General features: G+C 44.9%; 1 protein-coding gene across 1 annotated transcript; it reads right to left on the bottom strand.

The window, feature by feature from the left end:
• Window positions 1–3,232: 3,232 nt before the first annotated feature.
• Window positions 3,233–10,671, bottom strand: tmem161a (transmembrane protein 161A). The gene is made up of 12 exons (XM_039766688.1): window positions 10,553–10,671; window positions 8,752–8,855; window positions 8,581–8,664; window positions 8,399–8,496; window positions 8,158–8,314; window positions 5,420–5,571; window positions 5,213–5,273; window positions 4,959–5,102; window positions 4,664–4,777; window positions 4,309–4,483; window positions 4,088–4,184; window positions 3,233–3,945 (listed from the first exon to the last, which is right to left on the bottom strand). Exons 1-12 carry the CDS (start codon window positions 10,553–10,555, stop codon window positions 3,662–3,664), a joined length of 1,473 nt encoding a protein of 490 aa, XP_039622622.1. The 5' UTR covers window positions 10,556–10,671; the 3' UTR covers window positions 3,233–3,661.
• Window positions 10,672–16,374: the final 5,703 nt, after the last annotated feature.

Genomic DNA, 16,374 nt, shown 5'->3' with positions numbered 1-16,374 from the left:
CAGAAAAAACAAAACAAAAAAAAAAAAACTCCAGACGGCTGGAGAAAAAAAATTAAATCTGCAGGGATTCCAGACCAAGAGACCACCCAGTCCCCTCTGGGCAATCTACCTAACATAAATGAAACAGTCCTCTTTGGATTTAGAAAGAGTTAAGATGCTAGAAGTACTGGGCACATATTTAAACAACAGCTGGAATGAAAACCTGCAGCCATGGTGGCCCTCCAGGATAAGAACTGGACCCTCTTGATGGTCCAGTAAAAATTCTTCAGTTTCAAAATTTAAAAAGTAATAATCAAACACCACTTTGAATCTGTTAGGTAATCCAGTAACAGAAAAGCATATAAAGCTTCATCAGGTGCCAGTTTTACAGTCTGTATGTTTAAGAGTTCATACATATGAGTACTCCATAAAATGAGAATAAATGCCTGAATCATTTTATATATAGTAACTCGCATGGCATTTTGTTTTCCTACAAATATATGTTGACAAATCTACCTTTCTAAATGTGATTTATAGGATAGGACTGTGTATGGATTGGTCAATAAGTTTCTAATATTTGAAGGTTCTGATTCTTAAAACTACAGTTGGCTTAAAGACTAGCATTTTACAACTGGTATAATTTATAACAACATATAAATAATGTTGACATTATTCATTGGGCATTGTGCAAAGGCTTATGTTTCATAATTTAAAGAAAGGGGTCTTTCATAAACCATCACACATTACCAAAGTTATTTAGGAACATCACTTGGAGCAGCATGGGAGGTAATGGAGTGCCGTCACATTATTCTTATCAAGTTCTGCATTCTGACTTTGTTCTTGCTGGAGACAATACCATCTACCCCACCCGTCTTACTTGTCGTCTTTTGTATTGAGCGTTTATAATTTTTCAACTCTTTCACAAGAGGAATCAGTGACACATTAAGTATTGACTGCCCGGCATATAGAAATGAACACAGCAGGTGTAAGTAAGCGTAGAGACTTGGTATTCAAAAGAGGATGGAAACAGGAGACAAGATGGAGTGTCAGTCTGTGGCACCGTCTTATTGGGTGACATTGCAGGAAAGGGGCAGCAAGAGATTTTTTGAAAGGTTATATATATATATATATATATATATATATATATATATATATATATATATATATATATATATATATAAAATAAAGGCAGATCAAAAAAACTAAAAATATAATACCAAATGCACATAGGTGTGGGGGTTTAGAACAAACTCTAATTATTCCTTTACGTAAGTTTCACTAAACAAAATGTTAAATGCAATCAAAACCATCACTCAAGCATCAGCTAAATTAGAAAACTAAACATCCACTGATCAGCTGAATCCATTTTCAACGTTGCATAATTATGGAGGAGTAAAACCTGTACTGGCAGCCTCCAACACAAAGCAAGGACCCTGAGCGAGTCCACTGGTGGGTACAAATGTATTTATTTAGTCTGGGCCCTGGGGCTATATAGTAATGCCAGAGGACCTAACAAGCATGGCTTTGGGATGTGAGAGGAAACTGGAATACCTGAGAAAAAGCTCATGCTGACAAAGCGAGAACCTGCAGACTCCACTCAGTGAGTGTGTGTACGCGCGTTTTAAAGCCTGGTTACTCACAGAAACTCGATTTCTTAGAAGTCATGCAAACCCGTATTCCCGTTAGATAAGGCAGGCTATCAGTCTCTGAGAAGCCTGGTTAAAACATGCAGCTATCTCCGCGAGTAAGCCTTTTGTCCGGCCATGTTAACTCTTAACCGGGTTAGCGTAAAGGATGTCGTAGCCTGCGCATGTCCGTTGCGCTCTGTTCGCCTGAGTGTCACAAGATACATTTCCTGAAGCAAATATTCGGTCGATCATATCATTCCTTCTCCTGGCTGAAATAGTCAGTCTCAATATCAAAGAAATTGCTACATTTATGTCAATGAGCTGAACATGCAGCGCTAAGCTCAGCCGCACAATCGGCGGCAGTGTTGGGGGTAACGCGTTAAGTAGTCGGATAACTTTTTAAAGTGTGAAATAATCTAAGGTAACGGGAACATGTATTTAACGGAAGTTAAATAAAAAAAAATAAAAATATCTACGTTATTATTATTGAAGCAGCACTGGATGTAAGGCAACAAGCACCGCTCGTTTACAAAGCCTATCAGAAATGAGTGTGCTGCATGCAACCCAGTAACAGAGGAATATTAATAAGGTCACCGTTTAGTCTTAACCATAGCTATTTCCTATAGATATGTTGAAACAGTGTTATGGTGTGGCGCAGCGGTTGGTGTTCTGTAAAAATCATCCGTGGCTCAGTTCGAGGATGTGAAAGGGGGATGGATGTTAGTTAATTCAGAGCACACGAAGGGCTAAACATTTTTATAAAACACAAGAATGTGATCACAGGCTTCAAGTCTGGTTCCAGATTCATGGTGGCCGATAATGGTAAATAACTCTGTTTTGCGCGGTTTAATTACTACGGAGTGTTTGGCAATGGAGCACGTGCGCTATAAACGAAGGTTGTTAAGTAAAGCGGTTTCTGCCTTAACCGGATTACTCGCCTTATCCCCGTTATGTGTATGTAACACTCGGTGAAGCACTGTACCCCTGAGAACACTAAACACATATACCTAAAAAACAAAAATGTCGCAATCGACCCACCAAGTGTGTAGTGTAGTGTATATATAAAGCATATATAAAGCATTGACCCGTCCAGGACAGAATAACTGGAAATGACATGGCGTCTTCACACAGTGCAAGGCATGACTTTAGAAAACCCACAGCAATAGGCATGTCGTTAAAATACTTTGTCATTATAAAAAAAACTATTAATGTAAAACAGAAAGCAAGTTTTGCAAACAGTAAGCTTTCAGGAGGCACAATCGAATAACCATATTTAAGACCATTTAATCCAACAAAGGTCTACTGGGCCCATCATAGGGCAGGTTCAGGCACCCTCACTTAGATGGGACCACTTAGTCTTTGGGTCGATGCATGAAAACCACACCATGAGAAGAAAAGGAAGAACATGCCGACTCTACACAGGGATGCTGAGTAGACATGAATTTGAACCCAGGACGCTGGGGCTGCTGGGCATTATAGTGTTACTCAATAAATCACTCTTAAACATTTCATCATTGTTGAAATAGATATTTAAAGATAAACCTAATTAAACTATTTACAAGTTACTCTACCACTAAAATGATTTCACAACTTATAAAAAGCACATAAAGTCAAAGAGGCCAATCTTTTCTGAAAAATATTTTATTCATCAATTTCATGCTTGTTCCAACATTCCTCTGCACACAACAAGCCGGACCACCTCCCTGCAGGGCACTGACAGTCCACATAAACATTTTCAGAAATACTTCAACAAAATAAATAAAACAGTTCAGAATGGGCCAGTGCGCACTGCCCCGGCACCACCATCATATGTCCATGAAGGCAAAATGAAGAAGAGGCGTAGAAATCTAAAAAACGCAGACATCTGTACATAACCAACCCAAGAGGCACATGCTTCAAGGGGACATCATCCACATGCTGGATCCTTCAGAGTCTTTCTGCTGATTGATCTCCCAATCCAACAAGGTCCAAATTGGGGAACAAAAAAAGGACCAGACCCCAGCATGGTAGTGTGGAAAATGTGTCTTAGGACCTCTCTGCTGAATTATCTGCGGCTAAGACTGCACGAGGTACTGGTGAAAGTAGATGCCAAATAGGCTGGTAACCACCTGACAAGCTGCAACCCACCAAGTAAAGAAGGCAAAGAGACCTCGGTAGAAGACAGGGGTAAATACACTGCGTAGACTAGACAGAGTGTCCAGAACATGAGCAGCAGTTGCTTGGATGTCTTCCTCCATCTCCCCTTGCTCAGTTGGACCCACAGGTTGTGGTGTAACAGGAGAAGAAATTGCTGGAGTGGTGCCCCCTGTTTCAGACGCCAAGCCCCACGAGTAGTCACCTGGGAGGGGAAATAAAAGAGGAATTTTGAAGGATCTGGTGCTTCACAAGAGCGAAATGGGTGGATTAAGATGTGCAAGGTAAAGGAGATACTGAAAGCACTTCGGCTTCTTTTAAAGGACACATCAGAACAGGCCTCTTACCCATGGATTTCAGCAACAGCGTTGAGAAAAGCAGCAGCATGATGGGTCCCAGGTATTGCAGAGTGACAACAGTCAGATAACAGAAGACACGGGTTACCTAATGACAGATGAGCGAGTTTAGGAGTCGTAGCTTTCACTCCTGCAGCTCCTCCATTATAAAGGAGTCTTCTCCACAACCTTCTGTTTAACTTGTTTCACACAAAAAAAAAAAAAACACACACCTTCCTTTGGATGTCAATAGTGGCGATGCGGCCAGCCTCTTTCTTCATCTGCTCCACCCACTTCTCTGCCAGGTTAAGGTAGGCCTGCAAGTGGATTCGAGTCACGCTGAGGCGCAGAAGGCATGTGGCCACCAGCACCCACAGTCTTACCGAGTCAAACGTTGAGCTTGACATCCTGTGTGCAGCACAAATGACAAGTAACTTAGGAGGCAACTTACAAAAACACATTCATTGAGGACAAAATAGGTCAGTACTCCTCAAGAGGGTGTCAAGGCAAACAAATGGTTCACAATTACAAAAATGTAAAAGCACATAGATAATGAGGTCCCTCGATTCAGGGCAGATCAGTACTTACAGCGTGACAGACTGCTTGCCCATTGGCGCATTCTGCAGGAAGTCCCGGGCTAATGGCTTCACCCAAAGCAAGACAACAGCCAAAGGTGAGATGAAGCTGACATGCAGGAGGATTCTGGGGAGGAGAAGCACAAGGCAAGTCAACAGCAGCCTCTTTGATGGTCTCACTCTCAGTCAAAGTGACAAGGCTGCTGTGAATTCACAAGAGCGCAGAAAGGTGGGTGCAGCATCTCTGCTGTCTGGGCACATATGGAGCCTACAAGCACAGCCAATGTAACATCTCCGAAAGTACATACTGGATGAGGGGTCTGTTGGAAGTCATCTTGAGAGCATCCAGATGTGTCTGAGCCAAGCGGAGTCCAGGAAAAGTGAGCAGGGCACCGATGAATGAGCAGAGAGCAGCCAGCGCCAGCTTCACAGTAAGCTTTGTGAAAGGAAAGCTGCATAGAAAACAAATAGAAGACCTCCTGAGGAGAACTGTGGCCAAACAGTGTATGATTAAATAAATAATAAATTGATGGTGAAACACAGAAAAGTTATGAGTACTCACGACCACTCATGCCCCTGCTGCCTCAGAAAAATCTCCAGGTTATCAAACACACTTGCAAAACCTGCAGGATTAAAGCATACATTATATCAGATGCCACTCACAAAGTGTTACACTATCAAACAAAACTTCAGTAATAATAAGGCTGAACAGAAGGCACAAAGGCACACATGGATCTGCGCCTACTCTCCAAAGCATCAGTCATCTTACCCGGCTCTAGGCCAAACTCCAGATAGTCCTCCTTCACCACCAGCACTAACATGGCAAGCAGAAGCAACAGGAAGGCAAAGGCGAGGCACACAGACCTCTCACCACCTTCTTCTGAGCGGAAATAGTGGCTCACTAGTGTCAGCAGAGCTTTTCTGAATACACAAGTCAAGGAAGGACATACAAGAGAGGCTATCAAACAGGAGTGTGTAAAGTTGGAATGGGCAGAGAAATTAGACATCAACAAGCAGGTGGGATCGGACAGATACCAGGTATGCACAAACATTGTGAAGACTGTGCTTCAGTGGCTCCAACAGGGGTACAACATGTTGGTGTAAAGAGGTCTAGAACAAAGCCAAATATGAATTAGGTGTGAGCGCAGAATCTGGATGTGGACAAGCAGGCATCAAAATGTAGAAAGAGTATCAAACCAAAGTTGGGGATGGGCACAGAGGCTGTGTGTAAAAAAGTGGGCACAAAGAATTGTACAGAAAACAAGATATGGGAACAAGTGCAAAACTGGGCAAAGTGGCATACACAAAGTAGGACTGGTCACCTTGACGGAATGTGAACAAATGGGTACAAAGAAGTGAGGACATCATCTTTTAAACAGCAGAACAGAAAGGGAAATGTAAGTGGGTGTACAAAAGGGTCTATACAAGGGGTAATGGCATTCAAGTAGTAAAGCAGGTACAAAAAAAAAAAAAAATAGAGACTGGGCTTCAAACACAAGCAAGGCTTGGGCACAAAGCCGGGACATTGATGAGTCAGTGCAAAGACTGGCCATTGAAAAAGAGCTCAGTTCAAGCACAGAGAAGCTCCATCAATAACTGGGTTCACAAAGTTGTAGATACAGCACTGAACAAGAGGTATAAACCGTCAGAAAGAAGTGAACAGAACCAACTTCAGACTGGAATGGATACATCAACTGGGCAACAACCTAAAGCAAAGAGGTGTGGAGACTGGGTACCAAATGTTTGAGAAAGAAACAGGAGACTGGGTCTTGACAGGCTGGGGTAAAAGGGTCCAGAGAAATAAAACGCAACAAGAGCATAACAACGATTGAACACAGAGCACAGCTGAGAACAGGCGACAAAGTGTGGTCAGTGACATGTGGTGTAGGCTCTGACAATGAGGTGCAAAGAAGTCTGGGAAGAGGGCTTGCAACAAAATATGGCAAAAGTTGCAGAAATGGGACATTCAAACAGGAGTTCGACAGGATACAAACTGTGCGTGTAACCATGTTGTGCTGACTGAGCAGCATAACAACTACGGCTGCTGCACTGGACTCTGATTTCACACAGTACATATGACATGGTGCTGCTGATGGCGCCATTTGAAATAATGACCGATTTATTGATACACTATATGGCCAAAAGTGTGTGGACACCTCACCACCACACCTATACAAACTTATTGGGATATCCCTTCCCAAAACCACAGGCATTAATATGGCAATAATGATGGACAAGAAGACTTAGCTCCCATTTATGGCATTTAATAGGAATGAGGACAGAGCTCAGTGCAGGCCAGTCACGCTCCTCCATACATGTCTTTATTGACCTGGCTTTGTACACAAGGGCACACTCATGCTAGAACAGTTAAGAGCCTTACCTGAACAGTAGCACACAATCGTCCGTCCATAATGTCTTTGTATGCTGTATCATTAACTGTGCTCTTCACTGGAACCAAGGGGTTTAACCCAAACCCTGAAGTACAGTTCCAGACCAATATTCTTTCAAGAGCAAATTTTCATAGTAGACATTTTGAAGGTTAACATTCCTCTGGCATACGGCAAACTTGGATTTGTCAACCACAATTGCAGATACTGAATAATGATACTCCTCTCCAGAGAACATGTTTCCATTTCCCCTGAGTCCAATGACGACATGCTTTACAACACTCCAGCCAACACTTGGCATTACACATGGTGATGTTAGGTATGTGGGCAGCAGCTCAGCCATGGAAAGCCACTTCATGAAGATCCTGATGCACAGTTCTTGTGCTGATGTTCTTTCCAGAGGCAGTTTGGAACTCTACTATAAGTGATGTGGCAGATGACAGGTGACATTTACACGCTAGCTGCTTTAGCACTCAGCGGCCTGCTCTGTCCATTTGGTTGGCCTACAACTTTATGGCAGAGATGTTGTTGCTCTTAGATGCTTCCACTATAGCACTTCAAGTTGACTGGGGCAGATCTAACAGAGCAGAAGTTTTATGTACCGAGTCATGGTAAAGGAGGCATCCTGTGACAGTGCCACGTTTAAAGTCACAGAGCTCTTCAGTAGGACCCATTCTACGTTGTCAATACACATTGCATCCCTACGTGCCGATTTTTTTTTAACCTGAAACTCCTTATCTCAACAATCTGGAGGGGTCTCCATATACATTCGCCATACAGTGCAAGTTCATATTCACAACTCCCACATTACCCAGTGCTGGCCCTCATGGTCCCAGTGTCTCTTTATTTTCTGGACTTGATTCTATTATTTGTATGTATTGTACATTGAGCTGTGGTATCTTGTATTGTTTTATACGTGTCTGGTTACTCTGTAGAGCACCTTGCCACAGTGTTCTCTGTGAAAGGCGCTATATAAAATAAAGATTAATTCATTAGAGATAGTCATGGCTGTGATGTTAACCGTGACCAATCACCAGTGTGCTTAAATATCCAGATTGCTACATGCCATCCACTCGCATGATATTAACTTTAAGGGAGTTTCCATACTTAAAAAGGATACAAGGAGAAAACCACAGTCAGAAAGCACCAGATGGCACCAACATTTACTTCCTTACTAGAGCCCACCAATGTGTAGTAGCCCTCAGTGAAGAGATAGATGCCTGTCGCATAAATGGCAAAATCCACGAGCCACTGGTAATCCAGGAAGAAACGCAGCACTGCAAGAGGAGGGAGACAGCATGTAAAGTGCAAACAGAAAGAAAGCCGACCATAAGGGAGCAGCAACACATCTTTCAGCTTACCCAGCGCATCCAGGGCATTGATTGGTGTAGCTTCCAGATGCAAGTCTATATCTTTTGGGACGGTCAGGGGTTTGTTGTCCTGGACACCATTATTCCTTCTATAAAAGCATGAGGTATGTGTAACTGGCAGAGTAATTAACTGCCATGCTAAATAAATAAATAAAACACATGGGCTCGCTTACCTCTCTCTCTTGTTGGGTCTGGGCACCTGCTTTCCCGCCAGGGCACAAAGCTCGCCTTCTGATGGATGCTTAAATCGATAAAGGCTAAAGAAGAATATGACAAAAGAGCTGATTCACCTATACCTTGTGAGGTGTACAAAAAGGGCACAACACCTCCCACCATCATCTCACCTGCCATTACACAGGAGCCAACGAGCAAAGGAGCAATGTGGAGCCATTCTCTGCATGACACTGGCAACCAGGAGGCTGACCACCATCTGAATTCCCATCAGAGCCTGCCCAAGACAATACAACATTAGCAGATGACCTGATCACTAGAACAGATCACCCTCAGGAATGTCAACCAACTTCTCGACACGTGTAGGATCTGCAGGCCTGGCACCTTTATATACTGATCCAGGCCAAAGATGCATGTCTCTAAGGTAGCTTCAGACAGAAGACCTAACACCACCTGTGTCAATCATTTAGATGTCACAATTCTACAGCTGTCTTGGCAGGCTGTAACATGAGAAGGGCAGCTTCCATGCCCTGGGGGGTCTCTCCATTCTTTACTTGCAGCTATTGGACTTTTGCAGCATTTGTCAAATAAAAGAACAGCGCAGCTTTCAAATATACTAGCTGAATTTAAAATATAGTGCCTTTGCCATACCACTGCTCAAGTTCTGAGCAACACCATGACACTATCTGAGTCTACTTGAGGTAAAGACACGGTACTTTAAGTTGATTGGACGACAGCTTGATCTCACACAAAGAGCTTAGAAAGTACTAGAAGATTTCATTTGGGGGTAGTCATGAGGTGCCATGTCAGCCTCACTCTGGCACATTATCAATTATTTTATATACCAACGTTCACAAGTACAACTATATAACATTTTCAAACCTACTTAATCCAGCTCAGGGCTGTGGAAGTGGATCCTATCTTGGCTGTACAGGGCACAATGCAGGAAAAATCTCTGCAAGGCCCATTCCCATCCACCCAGACACACACTCAAACAGGAGCCCAGTTGAAGTTGCCTAGTAACACATCATTGGTACTGGCAGGAGGAAACCCACCCAGACTAGGAGTGAACATACAAACTCCAAAAAGGCAACAAACAAACATAGGATTCTCACCTTTAACTGGAGGTCCATGAAGCAGAAGGCCTATCATATAAACACGTTCCATAAAGATGGTATATTAAATTCATGGTAAATGCTCAACACCAAAAAAAGAAGACTACAGTAGAGGAACATCCATTAACTGTTTCCTCGTAGACCAAAGATTTATTATAAAGCAAAGATGCTTTAGGACTATTGGCGAGTCTCACATGCACTAAATGCTAATTATATAATACCTTTCATACATACATGAAGGGTTAATTTATAAAAGTATGTATGACCCGAGTACTATATTGAACCTTTCACATACGGCCTTCATTTCGCATACCTGGGGTTAGGCTTGCTAAAGTTTTCACATTCACGTTAGTAATTTGTGCGTCTTACACTCATCTCCTGTCATAAAGTCCCTCACTCATTAACTTCGCCAAGTGTTCACATATACAGTGCCATATATAGCGCCTTATGATGCACACTCAGCTTTATTTGCACAAACATTTGAAATCAGTGCTGCTCTTTGACCTCGGCTGGCACTATGTCATATTCATGTAGCGCCCTTCATGGCAGTTTACAAAAGCCTATAAGAAATTGCGAGTCGCATGACTCCTGTAGACGAAAACGGTAAAGTGACCAAGAACTACCCTTGCGCAAATGCACGATCATTCACGAATTTTCTGAAAGGTTCCTATAAAAGGAGGTCTCTGTTTTCTATGGATCTGTAAAATAACATCGCCTCAAACTAAATCAGAAGTTTCTGAAATTGTCTCTTGATACAATACGGAACACGTGCATGAATCAGGCAAAACCTGTAACAATTTATATACAATTCCAAGCACACCGCAGGTAACGTGTTAAACACAGGACAGGTTTCCCTTACCATTTTCGGATATTGTAGATTTTGCACCTAAAGCAGCATGTCTTGTCTGTCTTAATCTCCACAGTTGATTTACTTGAGTGCTTGCGTGTTTTAGGACCCCGTCAGGGTCACTGGTAAAAACGAATGCGTGATTGGAGGAATGAGAAGCTATCGGATGACGTCATGGGTTAAAAGAAGAAACTTATTCGCGATGAGGGAGGATTGATGCCGTGGCTCACTAATCATGTTGGAGAACGAAGAGCATTGTGCCCGCCTTCTTGCTAAGCGTATTGGGAAAAGTAGTTTGGAAGCAAGACGATGAAATTCTAACCCGCACAATACTCCAATTTGGAATAATAGGTATATTTTAATCTTAAACAAATCGCTGTAAAAATGTATCTGGATGGAACAGGGAATTTGGTCAATAGAGCATTTATTGGATAACAAAGAAAAGCTTATGGTTTTTTGTTCAAAATAGAGAAAAGCCAAACAAAATGACACCTTTCATTGGCTAACTAAAAAGATTACAATATGCAAGCTTTCGAGGCAACTCGGGCGCTTTCTTCAGGCAAGATGTAATATAAATTTAATGGTAGTCATAAAGCATATAATTTTATTTAAGGCTTTTCAATCTACATTTCTAAGAATGGTTCGGAGTACTTCTAATTCCATTGTAGTCCTTCTTTATTATTCAAGGACTTTCAAATTAACTTATACGTAGTTCATTTACCAGCCTATTATATCCAGCTATTTTAAATAAGAATTCCATGGACTAAATATTTCAAGTTTGATGTTCCTGCAGAAAAAAAATTCGCTTTAAAATTTAAAACGCTATATACTCCTAAGAGCGGCGATTTGGTTTTGATTGCAATAACTGCATTGTGTAATGACACTGAAACAATGCTTTTAAGAAAAAATACCAATCGTGTCAAACAGCCAAAAATGTTCGAGTTTAGGTGTCACTTATTCATATCTGCCGCGGCAAACATTATTCTAAAGTAGTCTAAATGATTACTTAGTACAACACATCTGTTTTCGCCTTGATATAAAAACATGGTAAAGACGCGAGTTTTATTTTGTACTTTTCTTTTACAAAGTAGGTGTGACTGTAAAGAAACTGAACACGCTATGGAAAGGCCATCAGTTGAGAAAGCGCAGGTTAAGTTTCTATCGCAAATTCAGTTTTCCTCGTTGCGCGCCAGCGTTTTAAAGACTTCACTTCCCAGAAGACACTGCTTCAGTGGTGCCCGAGAATCTGCCTACTCGTACGTGACGTGCAAAGTCAACGATGTTATCAGTGTGCAGTGTTTGCTTGGAACGAGCAAAGACACAGTACTGCGATTTTCAAAGGACGTGTCCTTTAAGGGTATTTATATTATTTGAACAAATACAATTTCACCGTTTGGTTTCCCAATGACCGTAAAAGGAAAGGACTAAAAATAGCGCCGCGTCAGGTGTGCTTTTTAAAGGAGCAGGACTGTGCTAAACCAAAAGAGCGAGACGCCCCTTTAAATGCACACTGTATGTGATAATATTGTGAAACGCTTTCATCAAGGCCTTTTGGGGCTTTTTCCAGCAGTACAGTCTGCATGGCAGGAAATAGAAGCACTAATTTGGAAGTCATAAAGAAAGTTGTTGGAACAAAATCTGCAGCCACAGCAAGCAGTCCACTGGGACCCAACAGTGGTGTTACAGGGGCTTCCGGGGCCTTACCCCATGATCTCAGGTATCCAGCCCCTGATCTTTCAGAAATGACCCCCCAAAAACCTCTCCAACTGACTTAGGCTTTCGCTTTGAGATCCCGGCCCTTCTTCCTCCTGTCCTGTGTTCTGCCATGCTTGGACAACTGCTTGAAAATTCCACTGGAGACCCCCCACCCCAGATTGTTGACTGCACAAAAACTCCAAAGGGGACCCCCATCCTCCTGCTTTTCCATCTAACACATATGTTGAAGTAACAACATTATCATAGAGGGGAGGTTAAGCCCCCCCTCCTTGAACCGTCACCTTATCGTGGTGGAGGGGTTTGCGTGTCCCAATGATCCTAGGAGCTATGTTGTCCGGGGCTTTATGCCCCTGGTTGGGCCACCCAAGGCAAACTGGTCCTAGGTGAGGGATGAGACAAAGAGCGGTTCAATAAACCTCCAATGATGAGCGAAAACTTTGGACGACGTTTTCCCTTGCCCGGACGCAGGTCACCGGGGCCCCCCTCTGGAGCTAGGCCTGGAGGTGGGGCTTGATGGCGAGCACCTGGTGGCCGGGCCTGCACCCATGGGGCTCGGCCTGGCACAGTCCGAAGAGGTAACGTGGGTCCTCCTTCACATGGGCTCACCACCTATGGGAGGGGCCAAGGAGGTTGGGTGCAGTGTGAGTTTGGTGGTGGCCGAAGGTTTGGACCTTGGTGGTCTGATCCTCGGCTACAGAAACTGGCTCTTGGGACGTGGAATGTCACCTCTCTGAAGGGGAAGGAGCCTGAGCTAGTGCGCAAGGTCGAGAGGTTCGGCTAGATATAGTCGGACTCACCTCGACGCACAGCTTGGACTCTGGAACCAATCTCCTTGAGAGGGGCTGGACTCTCTACCACTCTGGAGTTGCCCCCGGTGAGAGGCGCCGAGCAGGTGTGGGCATACTTATTGCCCCCCAACTTGGAGCCTGTGCATTGGGGTTTACCCCGGTGGACGAGAGGGTGGCCTCCCTCTGCCTTTGGGTGAGGGGAAGGGTCCTAACTGTTGTTTGTGCGTAAGCGCCAAACAGCAGTTTGGAGCATCCACCCTTTTTGGAGTCTCTGGAGGGGGTGCTAGAGGGCATACCTTCTGGGACTCCCTCGTTTTGCTGGGAGACTTCAATGCTCACGTGGGCAATGACAGTGAGACCTGGAAGGGCGTGATTGGGAGGAATGGCCCCCCCGATCTGAACCCGAGCAGTGTTTTGTTATTGGACTTCTGTGCTCGCCACGGATTGTCCATAACGAACACCATGTTCAAGCATAGGGGTGTTCATATGTGCACTTGGCACCAGGACACCCTAGGCCTCAGTTGGATGATCGACTTTGTGGTCGTGTCATCAGACTTGTGGCCACATGTCTTGGACACTTGGGTGAAGAGAGTGGCGGAGCTGTCAAATGATCACCACCTGGTGGTATGTTGGCTTTGATGGTGGGGGAAGATGCCGGTCAGGCCTGGTAGGCCCAAACGTGTTGTGAGGGTCTGCTGGGAAATGACTGGCAGAGTCCCCTGTCAGAAGTAGCTTCAACTCCCACCTTCGGCAGAACTTCAACCACATCCCGAGGGAGGTGGGGACATTGAGTCCGAATGGGCCATGTTCCATGCCTCTATTGTTGAGACGGCTGATCAGAGCTGTGGCTGTAAGGTAGTCGGTGCCTGTCGTGGCGGCAATCCCCGAACTTGCTGGTGGACACCGGGGGTGAGGGATGCCGTCAAGCTGAAGAAGGAGTCCTATAGGGCCTTTTTGTCCTGTGGGTCTCTGGAGGCAGCTGATAGGTACGGGCAGGCCAAGCGGAATGCGACGTCAGTGGTTGCTGAGGGAAAGTCATTCTCCATGGCCTCCCCAAACTCCTCCCATGCCCGAGTTTTTGCCTCAGCAACCACCGAAGCCGCATTCCGCTTGGCCTGCCGGTACCTATCAGCTGCCTCAGGAGGGGAAGCAGTGAAGCAGGGAAGCAGTGCAGTGTCAACACCATATATGGTGAGGATGGTGCGCTGCTGACCTCGACTTGGGACGTTGTGGGTCGGTGGGGGGAGTACTTCGAAGACCTCCTCAATCCCACTAACATGCCTTCCAATGAGGAAGCAGAGCCTGGGGACTCTGAGGCGGGCTCTACCATCTCTGGGACTAAGGTCACCGAGGCGGTCAAAAAACTCCTTGGTGGCAGGGCCCTGGGAGTGGATGAGATACACCCGGAGTTCCTCAAGGCTCTGGATGTTGTAGGACTGTCTTGGTTGACATGTCTCTGCAACATCGCATGGACATCGGGGACAGTACCTCTGGATTGGCAGACCGGGGTGGTGGCACACCGGAGGGTGTTTTCCAACTACAGAGGGATCACACTCTTCAGCCTCCCTGGAAAAGTCTATTCGGGGGTTGTGGAGAGGAGTGTCCGTCAGATAGTTGAACCTCGGATTCAGGAGGAACAGTGTGGTTTTCGTCCTGGTCGAACAGAACAGTGGACCAGCTCTACATTCTTAGCAGAGTCCTAGAGGGTGCATTGGAGTTTGCCCAACCAATCTACATGTGTTTTGTGGACTTGGAAAAGGCGTTCGACCGTGTCCCTCGGGGAATCCTGTGGGGGGTGCTCCGGGAGTATGGGGTACCGGACCCCATGATAAGAGCTGTTCGGTCTCTGTACAACCGGTGTCAGAGCTTGGTCTGCATTGCTGGCAGTAAGTCGAGCCCATTTCCAGTGAGAGTTGGACTCTGCCAGGACTGCCCTTTGTCACCGATTCTGTTCATAACTTTTATGGACAGAATTTCTAAGCGCAGCCAGGGTGTTGAAGGGGTCCGGTTTGGTGGACTCAGGATTGGGTCACTGCTTTTTGCAGATGATGTTGTCCTGTTCGCTTCATCAGGCCGTGATCTTCAGCTCTCTCTGGAGCAGTTCACAGCTGGGATGAGAATCAGCACCTCCAAATACGAGACCATGGTCCTCAGCCGGAAAAGGGTGGAGTGCCCTCTCAGGGTTAGGGGAGAGATCTCAGGGTCTTGTTCACAAGTGAGGGAAGAATGGACCGTGAGATCAACAGGCGGAAAGGTGCGACATTCGCAGTGATGCGGGCTCTGCATCGGTCTGTCGTGGTGAAAAAAGAGCTGAGCCATAAGGCAAAGCTTTCAATTTACCAGTCGATCTACGTTCCTACCCTCACCTATGGTCATGAGCTATGGGTAGTGACCAAAAGAACGAGATTGCAAATACAAGCGGCTGAAATGAGTTTTCTCCGCAGGGTGTCTGTGCTTTTCCTTAAAGATAGGGTGAGAAGCTCAGTCATCCGGGAGGGGCTCAGAGTAGAGCCGCTGCTCCTCCGCATCGAGAGGAGTCAGATGAGGTGGCTCGGGCATCTGATCAGGATGCCTCCTGGATGCCTCCCTGGTGATGTGTTCCGGTCAAGTCCAACCGGGAGGAGGCCCCGGGGAAGACCCAGGACACGCTGGAGGGACTATGTCTCCCGGCTGGCCTGGGAACGCCTTGGGATTCTCCCGGAAGAGCTGGAAGAAGTGGCCGGGGAGAGGGAAGTCTGGGCCTCTCTGCTCAAGCTGCTGCCCCCGCGACCCGACCCCGGATAAGCGGAAGAGGATGGATGGATGGATGGAGGTTAAGCCCCTAACGAGTGCTGAAGATAGTCCCCTGCTCTATATGAACAATGACCAGGTATGAGATTCAAATCCAAAATGCTAAGTACTCGTATTTAGTCGAAGGTCCAGAGATAAAGATGTGCATGTATGTGTGTCTCATATTATCATAAACTAAACATTTAATTTTAAAGTTGTGAAAAGAAAATGGTTAGATGGATTGTCTAAAGAGCATCTCTCTCTCTTCATCCTCTTTTCACTCAGAAAACAGAATATCTTGGGTTATTTAAGTAAATTGTTATCCCATTTTAGCACAGTGTGTACCATAACAAATTTATATATTAAATGTTGGCTAATGTTAGAGTACATTTACTGGGCAACAAATGTTATTTGTTAGAAAAGTTAATTAATTGAGTGTAACAAGACATCCTTCTTCTTTTCCTTGCATTGACTGGAAAATGAGTCTAAGATGAATCTAATTTGGGTTGTAAAAGGTATCGCCCCAGCCTTATTAACAGGCAAAACATGGATTCCAGCTCC

The sequence above is a fragment of the Polypterus senegalus genome, chromosome 10 (genome assembly GCF_016835505.1).
Source record: "Polypterus senegalus isolate Bchr_013 chromosome 10, ASM1683550v1, whole genome shotgun sequence".
NCBI lineage: Eukaryota > Metazoa > Chordata > Cladistia > Polypteriformes > Polypteridae > Polypterus > Polypterus senegalus.
Note: the sequence above shows the minus strand (reverse complement) of the source record. Positions and strands in the feature narration are given on the sequence as shown.

Excerpts from the sequence above, each read along its gene's own strand:
- tmem161a (XM_039766688.1), bottom strand. Across the intron at positions 5,103-5,212 it reads CAGCAGGGGCATGAGTGGTC|CTTTCCTTTCACAAAGCTTA; the intron begins GTGAGTACTCAT and ends TTTTCTATGCAG. Across the intron at positions 4,778-4,958 it reads TCCAACAGACCCCTCATCCA|AATCCTCCTGCATGTCAGCT; the intron begins GTATGTACTTTC and ends TCTCCTCCCCAG.